Genomic DNA, 21818 nt, shown 5'->3' with positions numbered 1-21818 from the left:
ACCTATAGCATTCAATCCTAACTCCATTTAAATTGCAAGTCAAAACAATTCCCATTGATGTGAGAGAAATTTTCAAATAGCTGCTGTGCTGCATTCAGTTACAGCTCTTACACTAGGTATTCTGACGGTCAAAGCAACTCCAAATTGATTTAAACATGTTTTATTCTCAAATATGGGGACAGTCCTTTTCATTTTTTTTTTTTTTACCAACATTAACAATGTCAATTTCCAAGGCTTAATTTTCCTGTTTAATCTCTCTCTCCATTTAGCTACTATAGGTCTCCTTATGGTATATTCTCTACACTCTGCCAGTAATTTATACACTTTCTACCTGTTTAAGTATATAGAATATCTTAAATTCTAATTGTTTTCAGAAAAAAATGCTCATTTGTCTCCATCTGACCAAATATTTAATTTTCCTTTTTAGTTCATCTTATATGAAGTGGACCAAAAATATACCAACTCATGACTTCAAAAGCTTATTATATACCAAACTGTGATTCTGTATACTTTTACATCCCCCTAGGGTTAATAGAAAAAAAAAAGGGGGAATAAACATAATGTGGACAAAAGAAGGCTGGTAAAGCAATTGTAGAGACGCTTTTATTAAACAATATCCCAAGGTTTGAGCAATCAAGGCATGATTCCACTATAACATAATCCAGACAGTATGTCAATACAAAGTTAACTCAAACAGGTCATCATTATACTAAAACATGGTGCTGGGGGTACCATGCTGTGTTAAAGCATTCAAGGTTAATAGGAAAATGGATGTAGATTGTATATAGATGTAACTTACCTTTTATATAGTTTGCAACCTTAAATACCGGCCAGTTCTGAAAAAAAAAAAAAAAAAAAAACATAAACTGCTGGAGGCTGTAAAAGACGAGCCTGGGGCGAGGGTTTGTTTTACAGCAGAAAAACAACCCTAAATGTATACAACTAGAGCTTAACTGATTAAGATCAAATTATATCAATGTGTTAGGTTTTTATGTTGCCTTAAGCTACACAACACTAAGTACAGTTCAGGCATGCTGCAAGAATATAAAATAGGTATTCGTAGGTTCTCTTCTTAAATTTAACAAAGGCTGAGTAATTTTATAAAGAATGTACAAAAAAGTGCAGTTCATAAATTAAGTAAGATTTTATTATATAGCAACTTTCTCAGACAAGTGTAACAAAGTTCTGTACAATATGAGGCATAAAATACAAAGCAGCACCATACAAAATACATATAGACAAAATAAATACAATCAAAGCAGCACTTGATAAAATTTGTCTAAAATATTTGATTAAAAAAGAATATTTTTTGTTGTTTTTTTAAATAATAAATGGAGTTACCCAAGCACAGGTAAAGTGGTAGAGCATTCCACAGTTTGGTTGGAAATTGAGATTCGTATTTGTAATGTGACTAAAGGATCGTAATTAAAATCGGTACAAATGCTTTAGTCAGGTTTTGTAATAAATGTTTTGTCTTTCTGTGCTTTTATATATAGTCAGAGGTTAGCAGCGGGTGCATGTCTAGCAGCTCTAACTGCTGCTTTTCCTGTCTGCTTCCTGGAGCCAACTCTGAACCACAACAATCCACATTCTATCTATAATACCATGAGTCATACAGAGATTAAAGGTAAACTATGATTATTCTTGTTCATATATGTGTGCTTGATCTTCATCCCTATTAAAAAAACTCCTTCCTCATTTAGATCAGGGACTACCAGATCAGGTGGAGGACATGTGTCACCCTCTTCCTTCATTGGAAATTGCACTGGGGAAAGTGGAGGAGCTGGCAGGTGCTGGAGCTGGAGCTCATCAGATGCAATACATTCATGTTGCAGAGGTCATTTTGCCCATGCTGTGCAGCTATGTTTCACACTGGTGTCGGGGGGGCTCTGATGGCCACCACGAAAGCCCAGTTTTCACGTCTGTTGTTCCTCACCATGCGAGCGACCTGATTGGTTACATTCTGCGCATTATCCACAATCATGTGGGTGCTAGCCAGGGGGACTGGATAAAACAGCTTGCAGGTATATTGACACCATATGAGACCTGTCCCCAAAACACTGGTTCCTGCTGTTGACAGGTGTCTCTTCTTTTAGTTTTTTCTCTGCCAATCATCTGCAAAGCCCACAGCGAGCTGTTAAAAAGTCACTTTCTGCCCTTGATGGAGAAGCTCAGAAAAAGGACAGAGTGTGTCCAACTAGAAGAGGAGCAACTGAAAGCGGAAGACTGCAGCAGTTCTGAAGCAGAGCTGCAGATACAAGAGAAATACAGAGTTCTGGTTCAGGACCTGTATGCCTTCTATCCTCTCCTCATCCAGTTCGTTGATTTTAATCGGTAAGCGTTTAAGATAAAAAAAAGTTCAAGTGTGTATAAACTAATCTTGTCAAGAAAGACTTAAGCATTTATAGTAGTTATAATCATGCATCTAACACAAAAACCTTTTCAAATTAGTTTGCTAATCCATTGCAGAGTTTTTGTTTAAAAAAGCCATTGATTAATTGTTTGTGATTGATATATAAAAAGACATAATTTCTTAAACCACAGTACAAATTATTGTTTTAGGCTATGCTCAGCTTTACAGGAATAACTTCTGTGATGTTAATGCATTTTGGTTGGTCTCGTTTTAGAGCCAGATGGCTGAAAGAGACGATCCCTGAGGCTGAGCAGCTGTTCAGCATGGTGGCAGAGGTCTTTGTATTCTGGGCCAAATCTCATGTAGGAAAGACACACAGCTTTTTTTAGACTTCTGCCATATCAGATATGTTACATGAGAATCCTGTACCTCATAAATATTGCTTATCGTTCTCATCTTTGATTTTTCTATAACAGCATTTCAAATGGGAAGAACAGAGTTATGTGGTCCAGAATCAAATCAACAACTTAGCTTTCTTGTTTTCCAGCGACAACAGAATGGAGGTCAGCTACAATTATAAGACCCTCTGTTTATGCATGCAATTATGTGAAATACTAATAGTCTATTACTAGTTGTATATTTCAGTGCAAAAGTGAAAGTTTTGAATTTTCTGGGCATGATTGTTAGTTTAAGCATAAAAAGAGAAGGATGAAGAGAAAGGAGGATCGCTATTCTGCACACACATCTCTCATAGTCGCTGCCATGAAGAGGCTTGTTCCTGTGGGACTCAGAGTTTGTTTTCCTTTTGACCAGAGCCTTATCATGTTGGCTAAAAGCTGCTTCTCTCAGGTCAGTCTCAAATGTGGTGTTATTATGCTCTCCTGTCCTTAGAATGTCCTTAGTTCATTGGTAATTCTTTAGGCTGTAGTTATGCATGTCTAACTAGAAGGATATTTTATATTTTTAATAAATGTATTTTTTTATTTTACAGAATAAGCCTGAAGATGAGATTCAGGAGCATATTTTGAGTTATCTCAATCAGTTTCATGGTCAGGTAGGTAATGGCAGTTCATCTAATTGTGATGGTTTTGTTCTAAATATCATGCATTACATATCTATATGTATTCTTGGCTAAAAAGCTCTTGAAAAAGATTTTAAAATCTCAAGGAACCTCCTTCTTAAAAAATGATTAAATTCTTATAAAGCATCAAAAGAAAAAGTATAACACCTGCACCTGTGACGCCTACTGGTTTCTGATGCACTCTCTGATGTCAATATAGAGCAATGTAAATCATATGAACAATCAAATATAATTCATTATCAAGCAGCAAATTCACATGATAGATATATGGATTCTAACATTCATAAATGTAGTTTTGGTTTTTATTTAAGTCAATTTCTATGATCATGGCTTACAGCTACTTACAATCCAAAACTGAAGTCCTTCATGAGTTAATAAAAATACCTTAATAAACTAAATGTGCAGACTTACAAAATTAGCACATATTTTTATCAATACATTTATGGCAAAATAAGGTGTATTTTTGCTGCATCCGTAAATAACTGAAAGTTACCAACCTTGAGGCATGTCCATGTTTTTCGCCATTATAGAAACATGAAATGAGACTAGCAAACTAAAAATTGAGGCTAACATGCAAACAAGCCAAACATACAAAAATCAAACGTGCTGCAATCACAGAAAGAGAGAACAGCATAGTGCAAATGTGCTGCAAACACATAAGAGATGCTAACACACAAACACATTCATGCAAAGGTAAAATGCTGCAACTAGGAAAAAAAAACAGCTGCAACTAAAAAAAGAAAAAAAACTAGGGGGAAAAAAACAGCTGCAAGTAAAAAAAAAAACAAACAAAAAAGCTGCAAACTAGCTCTGCATAATGGAAATGATTCCCACTACTTGGGGGAGACCATAATCACCTTATATGGGACCAGAGCATAAACCTTACTATGAATTAAGACCAGATCTGTTATATTAACAAATAAATTCCCACTTGGCACAAAAAATGATGAAATATCTTTATTAGGACTTGCAATAGGTGGGCTTGTTGCGGGTGATCTTCAAACATTGCTGCCCAATTGTTAAAAGGTGAAAACTGATTTGGTTCCCCCATTAAAATGAGCAAATTGTGTGTCCGACTAACAGTTTCAGATTGGCCGTAAAAGAAAGATGATGTGGAGGTAATTATGATTGAGATGGAAGTAAAAGACAAATAACACTGCTTCATGCATGGTCATGTTTTATTACTGTATTTTCACGACTATAAGGCGCACTTAAACGTCTTTTTTTCCCCTCAAAATGTGCGGTGCGCCCTATGGTGCGGTGCGCCCTATGTGTGTTGTAACTGCGACTTTTGAGACCACCTCATTGAGGAGATGATGAAAGAGTGGCTGAATGTAAGGAGACCAGGTGTTTTTTTTCCACTCATCACCATCACCATTAATCTGTAACTCCATGCGTGCCCATCTCACAGCTGATGTGAAAAACATGGGGAAACAAATTAACCCTGTGCTCGCTGTTCAACCGCTCGACATCGGTGTGAACCGGACCCAGCAGGTGCAGCAGAAGCAGCGAGTTTACATGCAAAGTCAATGGTTGACGCGCGTATAGGTGCAGCAAAAGGTCTCGCAGCGCGTTTTGAGCCGCAGGTGCAGCACGTCGGGAGCGTTTAAGCATCTGACGCACCGCCAACGCGCTGCTGCTGCTCGAGATGGAAAAATTGAAGTTTTGCTGCTGGAAGCGCCGCATCAACCAATCAGAGAAGCTGATCTGGGAGCTGACAGCGAGACAGACACAGCGCTCTGATGACATATGATATTAACGCAAATGAAAAAGGCTGGATGGATGAGGAGATGATGAAAGCGTGGCTGAGGGAGGTGTATGTGAGGAGACCAGGTGTTTTTTTCCACGCATCACCATCGCTGCGTGCCCATCTCACAGCTGATGTGAAAAAAAAGGTGAATCAATGAACGCTGTGCTCGCCGTTATCCCGGGGGGTCTGACAAAGGAACTCCAACCGCCCGACATCGGTGTGAAGCGGTCGTTCAAAGTAAGGCTGCGCGCGGCGTGGGAGCGATGGATGACAGACGGAGACCACAGTTTCAGGATAAGTGGAAGGCAGCGCCGGGCAAGTTACGCCACAGTTTGCGGATGGATTGTAGATGCTTGGACTAACGTGTCTGCTGGCTCTGTTGTTCAAGCTTTTGCAAAAGCTGAGGAGCTGCGCTGCACGGAAAGTGATTCTGACAGTGAAGAAGGGGAAATTGGCATGTCTGATTTAGAGCAGCTGTTTAATTCAGAAACAGAGGAGGATAACTTTGATGGGTTTGATTAATACTTTGTAATAAATACATGAATAAAGCACAATCATACTCAGTTTTGCTCCCGCTCTATTTTTCTACCTGAAAACTTAATTCAACAGCAGCCTCTGGGCGGGTCTCCTCCTCTTCAGCGCGGTGGCTGGCAGGTGTTTTTTCATCTAAATAATCTAAATCTTGCAGCTATATTTGCTGTGATCAGTGGGAATAAAGTAGTTTTAATATGTTTTTAAGTGAGAAAGTCCACCTGAAAACTTCATAATTGCAGTCAGTTCATCCAGATTATCTATTTCTGTCGGAGGCGCTCAGACCCCCACATACCAGCGGTGCACCGACAGTAGAAATCCCTTCAACAGCAGCCTCTAGGCTGGGCAGCCTCCAGGTTCACCGCGGCTGCTGGCAGGTGTTTTTCATCTAAATAATTTAAACTGCAGGCACCAGGATACCGGTAATAAAAGCGAACATATTCCGTCGGCAGGTTTCAGGATTTTAAGTTAATTTAGGAGTGACCACAGCGCTGTGTCATCTGCGATGTGTCTGTCTCACGGCCAGCTGCAAGGTTTGATTAATACTTTGTAATAAATACATGAATAAAGCACAGTCATACTCAGTTTTGCCCCCGCTGTATTTTTAAATACGCAGTAGAGGTATTTAAAGGTAGTAGAGGACATGTACCTGTATATAAAAAACGCGCCCTATAGTCCGGTGCGCCTTATGTGTGTGTTAAATACAGAAATGGCACACATAACTGAGAGTGCGCCTTTTAGTGCGGTACGCCTTATGGTCGTGAAAATACGTTAACATTTTGGAAAAATAAGAGATACACACTTTCATATCTGTATAATATGTGCTAGCCTGAATAGACATTTTTTCTTTATTATTATTATGCTATTATTGTTACTTTTGATTGTCAAGTTATGTCTATATTGACACAGAATATGTTGCTATCCTCTGGCATTGTAATGTGTGTGTATATATATATATATATATATATATATATATATATATATATATATATATTTGCTTTGTAATATGCACCTCACTTTCAGTAGTGCTAAAAAAAAGACGTAAAAACTGCCGCCGCAGTACAGTCCTGAATTACAAAATTGCTATGCAAGTTGTAAATGAATACATTTGCATATTCTTCACCCCCAAATTTGTGTTGTTTGGTCATTACAATATGATCTACATATTGATGAAGGAACACACACAAATAAAGGTTTTCACAAGCTGTATTACAAATGCAAATCACTTTGCACCTTTCTTTAAGATCTGCTCTGCCCGTTCAAACATGTTTGCATTTGTTTTAAGATGTGTAGACCCACTGAAGATCAAGCCCTTGGTCGCTTTGAGTGTCACATTAATTTTCCTTCTCAGGATCATGAACTATATGAGTTGATCTTTTCCACCATGTGGTACAGAGCTCCTCCATTATGTTGTGTCAGTTTGCAGCTTTTGTTGACATGAGGTTGTTTTGCTATTTGCTGCTCTTTGCTCTTTTCTTGTCGGTTCTTGTCATCATGTATGTCTACACAACAAGTTGTGATTTTGTATTTTGTTTGCACTTTCCACCCTTACTTTCTCTGATTGAAATATTGATATTGAAAAAAAATATTGATATTTTGTTTGTTTATTTTAGCGTTATATTTTAGTTTAAAATGTTTTTTTTATAATTTTTCATTTTAAAATGCTTTGGTTAAAAGATTTTGTTAAAATGTTTTTTAAATCTTCTCGCCACGAGCAACATTTTCCATTTGCATGGGTTTTGTGCGATATCATGTATGTGTTTGCAACAGGTTTTGTATCTGCAGTTGGTGTGTCTATTTTCTGTGATTACAGCATTTCTCCTTTGCAGCCTTTTACCTTTCTATGTCTTTATACCTTAACTAGTTTTCCTTTATTTTTCTGTTCTCATTTAGGAGTTTGCAGTAGCTTTAGTATTTGGTGTGAAATTGTGTTTTTGAGTACATTTGCACCCTGTTGATATTCCAGAAACTAGTGTAAATTATTTAAAACAAGAAATTGCCATTAACCTAATTGAAATCAGTGTAAATCAGTTTGTTAAATTGCCAGTGTAACACTAACTTTTTTATTTCCCCATATAGATGTAACTCATTTAAGTTATTTAAATTATCCTAATTATTGGAACAATTATGGAATTTCTTTTTCAAAGTGTAGGTAGGAAATGCCCAAGTCACTTTTTTATTAACTGTGCGTGATCAATTTAACTGTTCAGCCACCATTGTGTAAAAATAATGCACCAAATAGTTGGTTGCATTTTTTTCTTAGGAGGCCTCCCTGTTCTTTTCATAAAGTTTTTAGACCAGTCACTTATTGCAACTTTCAGCCAATGTCTACGTTGAGTGCAGTGAAGATACATCTATGCTAACTGGACACATAAACACTATAAGTATGAATGCACAGAAAGAGCACACAGATTGTTGACAATTGCACTGTTGCAAACTCCTTTGCAAGTAAAGCCTCAATAGGCTGCCGAAAAACTGACTAGAGGACGGCAGATGAGATGACAAAATTTACATTTTCAATCATTCTTTGACCCATCCTCTAGAAGAGAAGGATTGGACTCTAAATGCATTTAAAACTAAATATAAACTGTTAAAAATGATTATAGCACAACCTTATACCCGCTCCTGAGAGGGAATGCCTATTAAATGCCTGCGAGAGCATGCAAGAGCCCATTTCTCCTCGTGCACGCTCTATTGAAAAGTTGCTGTTTGCATCTCTGATACAAACTTACATTCTAAAAGAAGTTTTGCAATTTTTCCACTATGTCAATTTACCACTGGTGTTATGCAGAGAACTACCTGCCTGTCGAGAATTACCTCCCCTCTCACTCACTGATGGAAAAAAAGGGATTGAAATATGAAGGGAAAGAGAACTTTACTTTACTGCTCCCAAGGGGATGAGTTAAATGAGGAGGTAAATTTTTTCAATGTGAGATCAATTAAAGGGATAGTTCGGTATTTTTGACATGAATCTGTATGGCATCCCCATCACCAGTGGCATGCAATCACACTGACTTACCCCTGGCAGCGTCCTGTGAGCAGAGTTATCGTCCAGTTTTGGTCAAGCCGAAAGTAGTCCGGCAGGTTTTTAGCAACAGCGAAATAAAACTTTTCTCTTCCCAAAACATTATGTGTTCAAAAGAGCGATATTTTTGCATCCCAAAAACATTGTAGTGGAAAAAGTCACACGTTGTTATCACTTGGTCCTATTTTCTCTCTGTTCGTATCAGTGCGCGCCGTCATTCTGACAGCGAGGTCAACAACAGCCATGTCTCCCTCCGCCCAACTAGGCGGAGGGAGACATGGCTGTTGTCAGGTTCTCGCTGTCAGAATGACGGCGCGCACTGATACGAACAGAGAGAAAATAGGACCAAGTGATAACAACGTGTGACTTTTTCCACTACAATGTTTTTGGGATGCAAAAATATCGCTCTTTTGAACACATAATGTTTTGGGAAGAGAAAAGTTTTATTTCGCTGTTCCTAAAAACCTGCCGGACTACTTTCGGCTTGACCAAAACTGGACGATAACTCTGCTCACAGGACGCTGCCAGGGGTAAGTCAGTGTGATTGCATGCCACTGGTGATGGGGATGCCATACAGATTCATGTCAAAAATACCGAACTATCCCTTTAAGTTCAATTATTTATTATTATTTAAAACATATTCTTAATATTTTCATATCTCTAATGCATGGATGCCCTAAAATTTAGAGTCTTGTGGACAGATAAATGTTGAGAAATTCCTGCCTGCCGAGAATTACCTTCACTGAGCAAAAGAAAATTTTCATCGGACACTGACTGTAGCACATTGAGTGAAACTAGTCTCCATACAAAATTGTGTAAAAATTCTGTTCATTGGAATTTATCTGTCCACCAAAACTCTAAATTTTAGGGCATTCCTGCATAAGAAATATGAAAACATTAAGAATATGTTTAAAAGTTCTGTTTTTGTGTATATTGCAATCCCTTTTCTCATCAGTGTGTGAGAGGGGAGGTAATTCTCTGCAGCCACGTATTTCTTGGCATAGGGTTAGGTGAAATGGGGACGAACACGTAGGACAGCCTTATGACTTACAGCCTCACCAAAATGATTGACAATTAGGAGGACCACTTATTTTGATGATCCACCAGGAAAAAGAATATTCTCCACTATACCTTTAACTTTACTATAATCTTTAGCAAACCATCTACTGTAATATTCCAGTTGTGTTAAGGAAAGGCGAGGCAAGACAAATTTATTTGTATAGCACAATTCAGTAGAAAGACAATGCAAAGTGCTTTACATTACTGAAATATAGGAAAGTAAAACAGAATCAAAGCAAGTAGGAAAAATTAAAATAAAAAATGCAGAATAAAAGATTAAAAACATTAAAAACAGTTGGACTAAAGAAAATAAAAAAGTTGAACTAATGATGTTTCAGATGAACTGTTTGACTAGAACAGTCGAAGGCAATCCTAAACAAATGTGTTTTTATTCTTGATTTAAAGGAACTCAGGCTTTCCGCACTTTTACAGTTTTTCCAGATAAGTGGAGCATAGGAACTAAATGCTGCTTCTCCATGTTTAGTTCTGGTTCTAGGTATGCAGAGCAGGCTGGAGCCAGAAGACCTGAGTGGTCTGGAGGGTTGATACACTGATAGCAAGTCTGTGATGTATTTAGGTGCCAAGCCATTCAGGCATTTATAGACTCAGAAATATTTTAAAGTCTATTCTCTGAGATACAGGGAGCCAGTGTACGGACTTTAGAACTGGGCTGATGTGCTCTACTTTCTTAGTCTTAGTGAGGACACGGGCAGCAGCGTTCTGGATCAGCTGCAGCTGCCTGATCCACTTTTTAGGCAGACCTGTGAAAACACCGTTGCAGTAATCAATTTGATTAAAAATAAACCCATGGATTAGTTTTTCCAGATCATGCTGAGACATTAGTCCTTTAATCCTGGAAATGTTCTTCAGGTGATACAAAGCTAACCTTGTAATTGCCTTTAAATGCTTTTGGAGGTTCAAGTCTGAATCCAGCACTACACCTAGATTTTGGGCCTGTTAGCAAAGCATTATGCTTCAAATCTTGCTCTTCATATTTATGATTATAGCAGATTTTGCTGATGAAGATACTCAGCCTTCCAGGTCAAAGTCATTCCAAAGACATTTGAATTGAGAAAGTTTCCTGGAGGGGAAGCGAAACGTCTTTAAACCTCGGAAACCAAGTCTAGTGGACTGTTTTTTTTAAACTTTTACGGAAAAAGTATAGCAGATTATCTTTTAGCATTTAGTTTGTGAAACAAGTTTGTTTATATGAAAATTAAAACTTCTCTTATAATTAAGGTTATTAGGAAATTATGTCCATAGTCACTGTTTTAATAATCGCTGTCAGTGACTGATTGTGCACCGGAGACATGAATATTATGAGCCAACCACTCTGTACAATATTTGCTGAGATTATTTCTGCATCCATGAGTTGGTTATCAAAATGTTTATTCATAAGCCAATGATGAAACTATGCATTTAAATTAGTAGCGCCAAACTCTTCTAGGTAAAACTGGGCTTCATATTTTTGATTTTTCTTAGTTCATAGGTTGTTGGTTGTCAGTGCAGATGCTTTTGTGACTATTGATAACTGCACCTGTTTACTCAAGAAGTCAAGCTGTTGTTCTGAATCTCGTTTTGTCTTTTGCTTTTGTTTAGATTTCATTTCTTTTATTTTTCCATAGAAAAAGTCCACAGTAACTCGTTTTTGAAAATTTGAATAAACCATAAACCAAGCTTTTCATTTGGAACAATAGAAATGAATGACTCAATCCTGTTTCGCTTCACAGGCATCGAACAAAGTCAGCAGTGGGATTCTGTCTGCAGATCTCCCTGCACAGCTTGGGTCCCAAGCCGACACACAAAGGGCTGTGGACAGGGTTCTAGAAATAGCTCGAGTGCTTTATTATCTGGATCAGGTGAGCTTTACAATTCTATTAAAGAAAATTATTAGAACTCAGAGTAGAGCGTCTTCCTTTGCCTCCCTGGCCTCTGTAAACACGTTAACATTAGTGCATCCACTCTTCTCAACCATTTAACTGCACACAGACAATTGTATTTGTTCAGTGAAGTGGAGTGAGGTGAGATGAAGGTAGCAAAAAATGTTGTGGCATGCTGTTGTGGCTGTCTACTTCATCTATCACTCCAACAAGATGATTATCTTTTGCAGGCATTTGTAGCAATGTTTTCTAATTTTTGACAACACTCCATCCATAAAATTTCATTTTGATTGGGGTTTTATTTAGTTTTACTGATGTTAAGCCAATAAATATTCTAACTTCAGGCTGAACATTTCTTATCTGTTCAAAAAATGTTTTTCTAGTTTCTAGCAAACCTTATTCTTTTCTTGACAAAACACTTGGCTTATTAACAGTCTTTGTAGTTGTCTTTATAAGAATTAATAGTTTTTGTCATCTTATAATAAATCAGAAGTGCGATTTAGAAATTTAGATGCCTCTCCCTACATTTTCTAGGTAGAGCATCCGCAGAGAAACAAGAAGCCTTCTTGGCATAAAGTTTTATCCAAACAAAGAAAACGTGCAGTTGTTGCTTGCCTAAGAATGACTCCACTCTACAACCTACCACTGTAAGTCAAAATAAAGATATTGGTCCTTCAGGTTTTACCTATAAAAGTACATAGAAAAAACAACTTCTTATAGAATGTTTTTTTTTTTGTTTTTTTTCTATCTATCAACTTTTCACCTCCTTTCCTTCAGGCACAGAGCTGCCAACCTTTTCCTTCAAGGCTACAATAAATCTTGGATATCAACTGAGGGACGTGGCTTTGAGGAAATGCTTGTGGAGGATTTAGCTGTAAGTTTTAAAGTGAAGCTAACATGCTTTACTCTTCAGATTGTATTTCTACTTTCTGTTTTTGCCATTAGTGATAACTATAAAAGTTATTCCAACAAAAAAAGGTCATCTAAAAAAAATCCAGTGGACTTTGTTTCCAAGTTTGAAGACGTTTCACTTTCCATCCAGGAAGCTTTTTTCAATTCAAAATGAAAAAGATTCAAAACGAAAAAGATTTTAAACATTGACCTTGATGAATGAGATTCTTCACCAGCATATAATTGTTATGATAAAACATGTTTACATTTTTCTCATTCTGGACTTATCTGATTAGCTGCAGAAGTCAGAGCTTAAAGAACACAAATGTTGCTCAAATAATAAATACATAATTGGTAAGTTACTTTAAAATATCTATAGATACATCATATACACCAAAGCTTTAACTTCCTGGCTAATTATGGGAAAGGTTTCTAACAAGCTTCTTCTTTCTGTCAAATGTACTGATCGACATTGTGGAAAACACTCCAAAAATTAGGATCATTGAGCTTCAGTGTATTTGCAAACTATAATCTCACTTTTTATTTTGATGATAATGGAATAATGGTTTCTCTGTTTCTACATAAATTTTCAATCCTTGCCAGTCAATCTGGATGATAGCTACACTAATTCTGACCAGCTTAAGACAGCATTGTCAAAAGGTCTTCTACTTTTGTTCTTTGCTTGGTACCCCTGTTTCATACCCAAAAACATTCTTCGAAAAAAAACACAACATGCATCCTTTTAAAATAATATATAAGGTTGGACATTCTCTTGGTGGTTATACAGGCTAGCTGTTTAAATAGATGAAAAGGGCAATTTTATCCAGGTATGATAATATATGTAAACTTCTAACTTCAGTAGATCAATAAAAAAAAAAAAACACTGAAATATTGTGCCTTTCAATAGTCTAGAGAAGTTTGTAATCATACTAAGTGACAAAAGCTTACTTCCTAGGTCCAAGAAAAGCCTAACCCTGCTCTGAAATCTTATTTGCACAGTGTTAACATCTGTCTTTAAAACCAGCGGCTTTTTTGTTGTTATCTTTAACATGAATATGTCATGATTTAATTAAAGGTCTGACCCAAAATGCAGAAGACCAAACAGAGAGACCAGGGAAAAGTTTAACAGGTTTATTAAGAATATAAAGATGAGTCCAGTGCTGCTCTGAACTAGCCTAGTGAGACCATCCTGATCTCGCGAGCTTTCATGGTTTCACTCGCAGATCAGTCTGGAGACTCTCCGTTAAAGAAAATTTGGAGCCGTTCACCAAACGAACATCCAATCAGCGTTGGCTTTGAGGTGGGTTGAGGTGTGACACAACGAGAAGTGCGACAGTTCAGTCTAAAGAACATGGTGGCTTCAGCCGATGAAACTAGCGTTAGCGTGGCTATTGAGCAAGTTTTATCGAAATTACAGAGTATTTCTTCACTGAAAGAAGAGCAAAACATTGCTCTGGAGGCTTTTCTCAGAGGAAAAGATGTTTTTGCTCTTCTCCCGACTGGTTTCGGCAAGAGCAGCCTGGCTTGTGGTTGTGTTTTCGTCGTCGCTCAGTTAGTACGTCATATGCTTCGTTGATCTGATTGGTTTATTTGGCTCGTCTATCACCAACATAGGCCAATCAGCTAACCAGTATTTTCGCCCCTTCCCAAAATTGCTTCAACGGAAGGTTTCCAGATTGATATGCGGAGCAAGTCCATCTGGCGGAGTCAGGTTAGCTCTGAAACTGGAAGGTGAGGGGGAAGACACTGCGGTTAGTTCAGGCTCAGTGGGAAATTAGATTCTTTGGTTTGAATTGGACGAATAGGTTGCAGACTCACTTCTCCAGAAAAAGGTGTCCTTTATGGCATCCAGTCTGTGTGGAATGTTCCAGAGATTGTCTTGTTTGGTGTGGGGTGGACAGGGTTACTCAGACTGCAGTTGTTCCTTGGTGAATGGAGAAGCTGCCTGCCACTAAGTTTTCCTGCGGTACTTGAACGGGCTGCAGTGCAGAAGAAACCTTTGCACAGAGTGAAGCTCAAACGACCTCTTGGGGAAAGTGGATCCAAACTTCCTGTTTGGAACCCCAGCTCAGTTAGAAGCTCAGTTGATTCTTCTAGAGAGAGAAGGTCCGAACAAATCCACTTTGCAGGATGACTTCCTGCCGAGAGGCAAAGACAAAAAAAGTTAAGACTCAGGTTGACAAAAACTCAGTTTAACTCAGCAAAACTCAGCTTGGCTAGAGTATCCAAAACTGGCAAACAAAAACTTATATTAGACTTTGCTAAACTAAGCATGGCTAGAGTACCCTATATTGGCAAACACTCTGGCGTCGAGGTAGTGGCAGTCAGCAGCTTAAGAGCACTCCACAGGTAATGAGGCAATGAGCTGCAGGTGTGCACGAAAACCCAATGAGCACAGGGCACCACCTGGTGGAGGAGGAAAGGAAACACAAAAACAGACCACACAAACTGGATTCCTGACAGAATATATATAATATTTACCTGAATCTGCTTTTTGTATGTTGTAAGTGAAGAGACTTTTTCTTTCCTTTCAGAAAAAGTATTTGGTCACATCTGCTGCATGGCTAACTATTAAGAATTCTCTCATAATTGCAACTTTCCCATTTCTCCACTGTGCTACAGCTATTCTATTCTCTTGTATTCTATTCAATTTAACCAGGAGCAGTTTAGATTTAATTTTTATTTGTTTTATTTCAGACCGTTGGGGGAAAAAAATTATGTTTTGACTTCTTAAATGTTGTGTTTAAATGTAGCGTTTTAAAGGAAAAGTCAGGTCATTAAGGAATAACCAATGGGTCATTATTTATACCTGAAACTAATACGTTCACAGGGATTTAATGAATGATCTCAGAGTCCGGGAACAGCCAATTTTGCCCAAATATAGTAACACCTCACTCCTGATATCTTCTGTCAGTGACATCATGGTGCGGTAAGCCTAGCGCCATTCTCCCCACTTTACAAGCAAAATCAATGGGAATTACTAGACACCCCTACAATCAACAACAATTATTTAACATTTCGAGAGGACTTCACCATTGAAATTTGTGAGAGCTATAGTTAAACTGACACTGCCCATGTGCATGGCAGTTGGATGTTGTAATACATCGGGTAAAAGTAAAAAAAAAAAGTAGCTATTTCAGCTTTCAGGTTCATGATCCACCGCAGGATCGTCGTTGGATTGCCAACTTGAAGAGGGAGGATTTGTCATCAAACTTCTGGCCAGAAAAAAAAAACAGAGCATTAATCCGTTACTCTCTGCTTCGCATAGTGCACTGGTCGTCATAATCATGGATAATAGCGAATTGTGACAAACACCAGATACAGCACTGGGACATGCTCAACAGCCGATACCGCACCGTGACGTCACAAACCAGTAGATGGCAGCAATGTTCTTTGACGAACATGGATGTCTCCATTAGAGCACATTCAAATTAAATTATTCTTAATTAAAAATTTATAATTTATTGTTCTAGGAATTTTACTCTTTTATTTTATTTTATCCCCTTGTGTTGTCTGTTAGTTTAGCTCGAGCTATCTTTCACTGCTGCCAAGCAAGCCTTCATAGGACTATTTCTCAGGTTGATTAACATTGCACTTTGCTTTGAATATTGAAGCCATATGCTCTGCAGAGAGTGCAGAGAGCATGTCACTTCACATTGACAAACAATAAAGGTAAGTCTGCATCAAGAATTTTAATTTGCCTTTACTGTTCATAAGGAAGGGACCTGCTGAGTTTACTTTGTTGTTAGCTCCAATAAGCTGTGTAGTATAATTTAAGAACACACACTAGTTGTCTCGCTCTCTCTCCTTGGATTGCAGAAGGGGCAAGTGATAAACCATTGGAAAGGTGACAAAGAGGAGGTAAAGGAGGTGGTAGAAAGCGCCCAGGCGATCGATCCCCTCTTGCAACTCATTATGTTCTTCAGTCGAAGTGCACTGACAGAAAGCAAGTGTGTGTTTATTATAAAAGATCACATGCTGCTTTTGTTACTGCTCAAATGCATCTTGAATACTAGTGAATACTACACTGGTCTGAAGTGGAATTAGTGCTTCATGGTTTTAATCTCCTGTAGTTCTGCACATGCTTTTTGAATTCCCTCAAACATAATATTTTCTTAACCTTTTAACATGTTTCTGATTTAGCAGGGACATTTCTCTGCAAATGTAAAATGAAAAAAAATTATAAAATAAACTAATTTTTCCACTTTCTGATAATATAATATAGTGATATATATATTTCTGGTAATATTTTTCTTTTTGTTTTCCCTGTTTTCAGTAAGCTTGATAATGACAACCTCTACAAATGTTATGCTGGTATTATGGCAAAGGTAAGAGTCAAAAATTTTGTTTTCACAATTAGCAAACGTTTTGATTTTTACAAGTTGTAAATGCAATTGAACTAGTGAAATCACTTAATTTTTGAAAATCTGCAAAAAATCTTTTAGCGAAAAAAATTTGACCTTAAATCCTTAGCAAATACAGTTGTACTGGAATGTTTATGTAACGTCCCATTTAAAAAAAAGTATAAATTCACACTAGTGATTCAAATAACATGGAACTGAAAAATAATGATAAACACTAATTTACTTAATATTAACTTCTTAAAATGAAATAGATTTTGACTTATTATTAAAGGAAATAAATATAAAAATAAAAACTATCCAAGACAAATTAAAGAACCTTCCTTATGAATAGTGAAGCAACATACATGTTAACAGGTGCAGAAGTTTGACTGAACATTTCCTCAAGCTCTATTAGGCTTGGTTTGTTAACCCTTTATTTTTCAATGTCCACATATCCATGTATATATGTATGTATATATATATATATATATATATATATATCATGATTTTTTATTTCTTCGTTTTTATTTGCATTTATTTGACTTGCAGCAGATTTTTTTCTGTCTTTAATAGAAGGGTATTTCAAACACAATTGTAATGGTGTTACAGGAAGCATAATAGAAATAAATCAGATATGCATGAATTTGGCTGAAGGGTAGTTTCACTACTGCAATTAGTGCTCTAAATTGCCTATTACAAATCATGTTGTAGTGTTTCTTTTAATGCATTTAGACTTGAGGAGCCTCTAAGCACATACACAGATACACTAAATTTTTGCATCATGTCTTGAAGTTATTCTTTAAAATCTGTGTGCATGACCCATGAAGTATGAACCTAAAGTACCTGTCAGTAAAGAGCTTCAGCACATTTGTAAATCATTTATTGTTGATGCATTACTTTTTGGATCTGGTTTTACATCATCTGTTCACTTCTGTTTTTTTTTTTTTGTTTTTTTTTCCCAGAGCTGTTGCAGAGAGAGCAAAGATGATGATGAGCAGGAAGTAGAAAGCTTTGAAGTGAGCAAATGAATCCTTAGATTTTTAAACTCTTTTCCCTGAGTTATTAAGCTTTTTTGTCTTGTTTTAAAAAACTATAAAATATCGCAGTATCTCTATATTTCAAAATTAAGCCGAAGTTGTGTATTCAAAATTAAAGGAGAAGGAAATGGAGAAACAGAAGCTGTTGTACCAACAGGCCAGGCTGCATTGTCGTGGAGCCTCAGAGATGGTTCTGCAAACTATTAGTGCCAGCAGCGGTAGGAAATATTAAATAGAAAATATCACCTATAAATAATTTTTAGATAAACTCCTGCTTTGGATTTGACAAAGTGAAAAATGAGAATACTTAAAATTGACAGAAATATTCTGATTTTGTATCACTTTAGGCACTATGGGATACATGATTGGTCCTACTCTTGAACTAGGTATTGCTCTTCTCAATGGGGGGAATGCAACTGTTCAGCAGGTAAGTGAAATCCTTTTCTATAAAACACAAAGACAAAAACACAATTATTTTTTTTGTTATTCATTCTTATATCGTGTCAGGTGCTTTAGATGGTTTAGGTGGTTTAGAGACAATAGTGGCACTTTTATATAACTTATATGTTAATTAGATGACTAAAAACATTCATAAATTTAGGATACCAAATCACATTACGCTAGGGTTGCTAAACATGTTAGTATAAGATACTAAAATCATCTCAACCTCAGCTGGAGAGTTTCATAGGAATTTGTTAAGTTAATTTCCCATTATGACTTCTCACTGGTCTGATTGTCCCACAAAGAATATTGGTACCATTACAATGCTGACCGCGAGGAGTGTGATGAACAGTCAAGCTAAAATATAAAACAGTGTGTATGTGTATCAGTGTGTATGTGATGAATTTGGGTAATTTGGGAGGTGAAATGCAATTAAAAGCTATTTAATAGAATTTGAGTATGGATGAGTCAGTTTTCCACACAGCAACAACCACAATCTAGGCCGGCAGTAAAGCAGCTGAAAAAACATTCTGGTGTCTATGTATAACTTAGGGATGTTTTTTAGAGATATTTTATCTAATTGTCCTTTGTTTTTATTGAAGATTTTTATTGCTCTTCAAATGTTATAAATACATTTACAGCATGGGTTGTGTTGCATCTTGTTTCATGTACCAAATTCACATAACTCTAAAATTAGACTTAAACAATGACTGAACAGGAGATTACAGTACATATAAATTTACAAAAATTAAAAAACAAGCTCAAAATTACATATCAGAACTAAAGTGACAGAACAGAGTTGTAGGCATTAATTTGACAAAGCATGAAAAAGCTTTTTCTGCAGAGTTATCTTTTAGAGAGTTTAACCAATCGCAAAGTATTGCTTTTAATCCATATTTAACAGTTTTGTTTTCCAGTTAAACAAAATAACAACAGAGCAAATAAGGAACCATTTCCTGTCTTACTTTACGTACGTAGCTTATTTAAAATAAAAGCTTACTTTTAATATATCTGATAAAGTATTCTTCAAGACTTAAATCTTTAAACCCCAACTTACCCCTAATGGAAACATATTATCAGACTAATCACTTCTGCTTTATTAGATCTTATCTATGTTTATTGTGCCTTACAGAAAATGCTGGATTATCTAAGAGAGAAGCGCAATGTTGGCTTTTTCCAGAGCATGGCTGGACTCATGCAGTCATGTAGGTAAGTTACTGAAGAAAAGGTGCTAAAATCAGAAAAACAGGCTGGCTGATTAACAGTTTGATGAAAAGTACAGTAGGTACATTTTTAAAGGCTTTGCTAACTCCTCTTCTGTGAATTTCTGCTACTCAGTGTCCTGGATCTGAACGCATTTGAGAGGCAGAACAAAGCAGAGGGATTAGGCATGGCTACGGATGAGAGCTCAGGTACTGTAGTTAAATGGAAATAAAAAAATCCATTACTGTTAATCCATGTTATGGTAGAGGAACTCGCTGCACGATCACTGTTTCAGAGCACAATTTTAAAGTATTTCTTCATCTTCTGTTTCATCAACATCTTTTCTTTTTTTTTATAAGGCTTTGGTTAAATTTTTTTTGTTTTCAATTTTACTCATAAATTTTACTTGAAACTGTTCATTGATTTTTTAAATAGCTGTTATCTTTTTGGTTTAAGGAGAAAAGGTGATGCCTGACAAAGACCTGGCTTGTGACCTATTCCGTTTTCTGCAGCTGCTCTGCGAAGGACATAATTCAGGTTATTACAACTTCCTTCTTGTCCATTAAGAAATGATGAAATGTCATATATATTTGTCAGTAATTCACATAAAAAAAAACATAAATGGTGGCAAAAGTAATATTTTTTCTGATATCATTCTTCAAATTTTGATACAATTTTTTTTTCTTTTGTCCACATTTTAGATTTCCAGAACTATTTGAGAACACAAACTGGGAACAACACCACTGTCAACATTGTTATATCAACTGTTGACTATTTACTACGGGTACAGGTGGGTTTACTACGGTTACTACTTAGGAAAATGTCAAACTAAATGGAATATTTAGAAAACAAGCAGTCAGACTCATTGAATGCAGATGTTCAAACCATGTAAATAATTCTCTGTAGCTCAGTGAGCTTAATCAAGGTACCGTATTAGGCTGCCACCTGTGCAGTATGTTCAGTGATGAAATTTATCGGTTGTTAAATATTATACTCTCATCTGTTAGTGATCGATCCATCCATCTTCTCGCGCTTATTTCGTGGGGCTTGTGCCTATCTCTATCAGTCTATGGGTGAGAGGTGGGGTACACCCAGGACAGGTCGCAATTTGCATGGCAACAAAGAGACAAACAGAGACGTACAGCCATGCATACAAAAAACTCACCCAAGGATAATTTAGAGACACCTAACAGTCATATTTTTGAACTGTGGGAAGAAGCCGGAGTACCCTGAGAGAACCCATGCATGCAGGGGGAAAATATGCAAACTCCATGAAAAAAAGACGCAGAGCCGGGAATTATACTCAGAACCTTCTTGCTGCAAGGCAACAGCCCACTGTTAGCGATATTATAGCATACTGAAAATAATTGTTCATGAAAGCAACCGAGCAATTAAGTGGTAGACCCAGTTTAATGACCGAACGGAGTCAGTTAATAACAAGGTGCATAGTGCACATCAACAACTTTTGCAAAGTCAATAGCTATAGATCTCCAAACATAATGTAGCCTCTGGATTATCTAAAGATCAGTTTGCACATCAATAGCCTAATGAAATGTATATACATGCATGAGCTGCTAAACAGGAGCTTTAACTCATCAGGTGCAATACAAGTTTACAGTGAATTAAAGTGGGGATGTGTTCTCTAAAATGACAAATCCTGCCTCTCTTTCTGACAACCCAATGGATGCGTGTGATGGTTACTTTCCTGACTATGTTGTGTTGAGCGTAAGACTTAGTGAAAGGGTGTTATTATGTTGGCCTTATTTCATGAGTTAGGTCTGGTCTTCAGTTAAAGCAGATATTAAAGCTTTCTCATTACGAGATATCTTAGACAATTCAATGGTCCCATCTTTGTGGGGACTGGTTTTGATGGTTCTTTGTTCTATCTGTTCCTTCCTTACAGTGCAACTCTGTACAAAGCAAGGTCCTAAGAGTTTACTGGTAAAGAACTTGACCCAAAACATTATTTTTATATAATCAGAGCAGTGACTGGGAACTTGGTAATGTCAGCACACATATTGGTCATTAACCTGACGTCCACCCCTCAGAAAGAATGGTCAATAATTGTATAAACATTTTCCTAAACGGTATAAAAAACTTCAGACAAGAGTTATACAGTAGTTGTAAAGGTTGGTCCTACATCATACTAAACCTCATCACTTTAGAACAGAATGTTGCTAAAGGTTTATGCGGTTGTGGATCTATATGAGCAAAATTTGATCAA

General features: G+C 36.9%; 1 protein-coding gene across 1 annotated transcript in view; it reads left to right on the top strand.

Annotated features, from left to right (window-relative positions):
* Positions 1-21818, top strand: part of ryr2b (ryanodine receptor 2b (cardiac)) — a 113395-nt gene that overhangs the window by 65639 nt on the left and 25938 nt on the right. Inside the window, exons 67-85 of the mRNA XM_038293906.1 lie at positions 1497-1627; positions 1704-2024; positions 2097-2334; positions 2628-2715; positions 2830-2916; positions 3041-3202; positions 3345-3407; positions 11530-11658; positions 12214-12326; positions 12457-12553; positions 16390-16520; positions 16847-16898; positions 17876-17929; positions 18069-18168; positions 18298-18377; positions 19524-19600; positions 19730-19803; positions 20051-20131; positions 20296-20384. Coding sequence (XP_038149834.1) covers positions 1497-1627; positions 1704-2024; positions 2097-2334; positions 2628-2715; positions 2830-2916; positions 3041-3202; positions 3345-3407; positions 11530-11658; positions 12214-12326; positions 12457-12553; positions 16390-16520; positions 16847-16898; positions 17876-17929; positions 18069-18168; positions 18298-18377; positions 19524-19600; positions 19730-19803; positions 20051-20131; positions 20296-20384 — 2167 coding nt within the window. The remainder of the gene's footprint in view (positions 1-1496; positions 1628-1703; positions 2025-2096; positions 2335-2627; positions 2716-2829; positions 2917-3040; positions 3203-3344; positions 3408-11529; positions 11659-12213; positions 12327-12456; positions 12554-16389; positions 16521-16846; positions 16899-17875; positions 17930-18068; positions 18169-18297; positions 18378-19523; positions 19601-19729; positions 19804-20050; positions 20132-20295; positions 20385-21818) is intronic.

The sequence above is a fragment of the Cyprinodon tularosa genome, unplaced genomic scaffold, assembly GCF_016077235.1.
Source record: "Cyprinodon tularosa strain WSP-4 unplaced genomic scaffold, ASM1607723v1 ctg331, whole genome shotgun sequence".
NCBI lineage: Eukaryota > Metazoa > Chordata > Actinopteri > Cyprinodontiformes > Cyprinodontidae > Cyprinodon > Cyprinodon tularosa.
The sequence above is the reverse complement of the archived record's forward strand: the minus strand, read 5'-3'. Positions and strand labels throughout refer to the sequence as shown.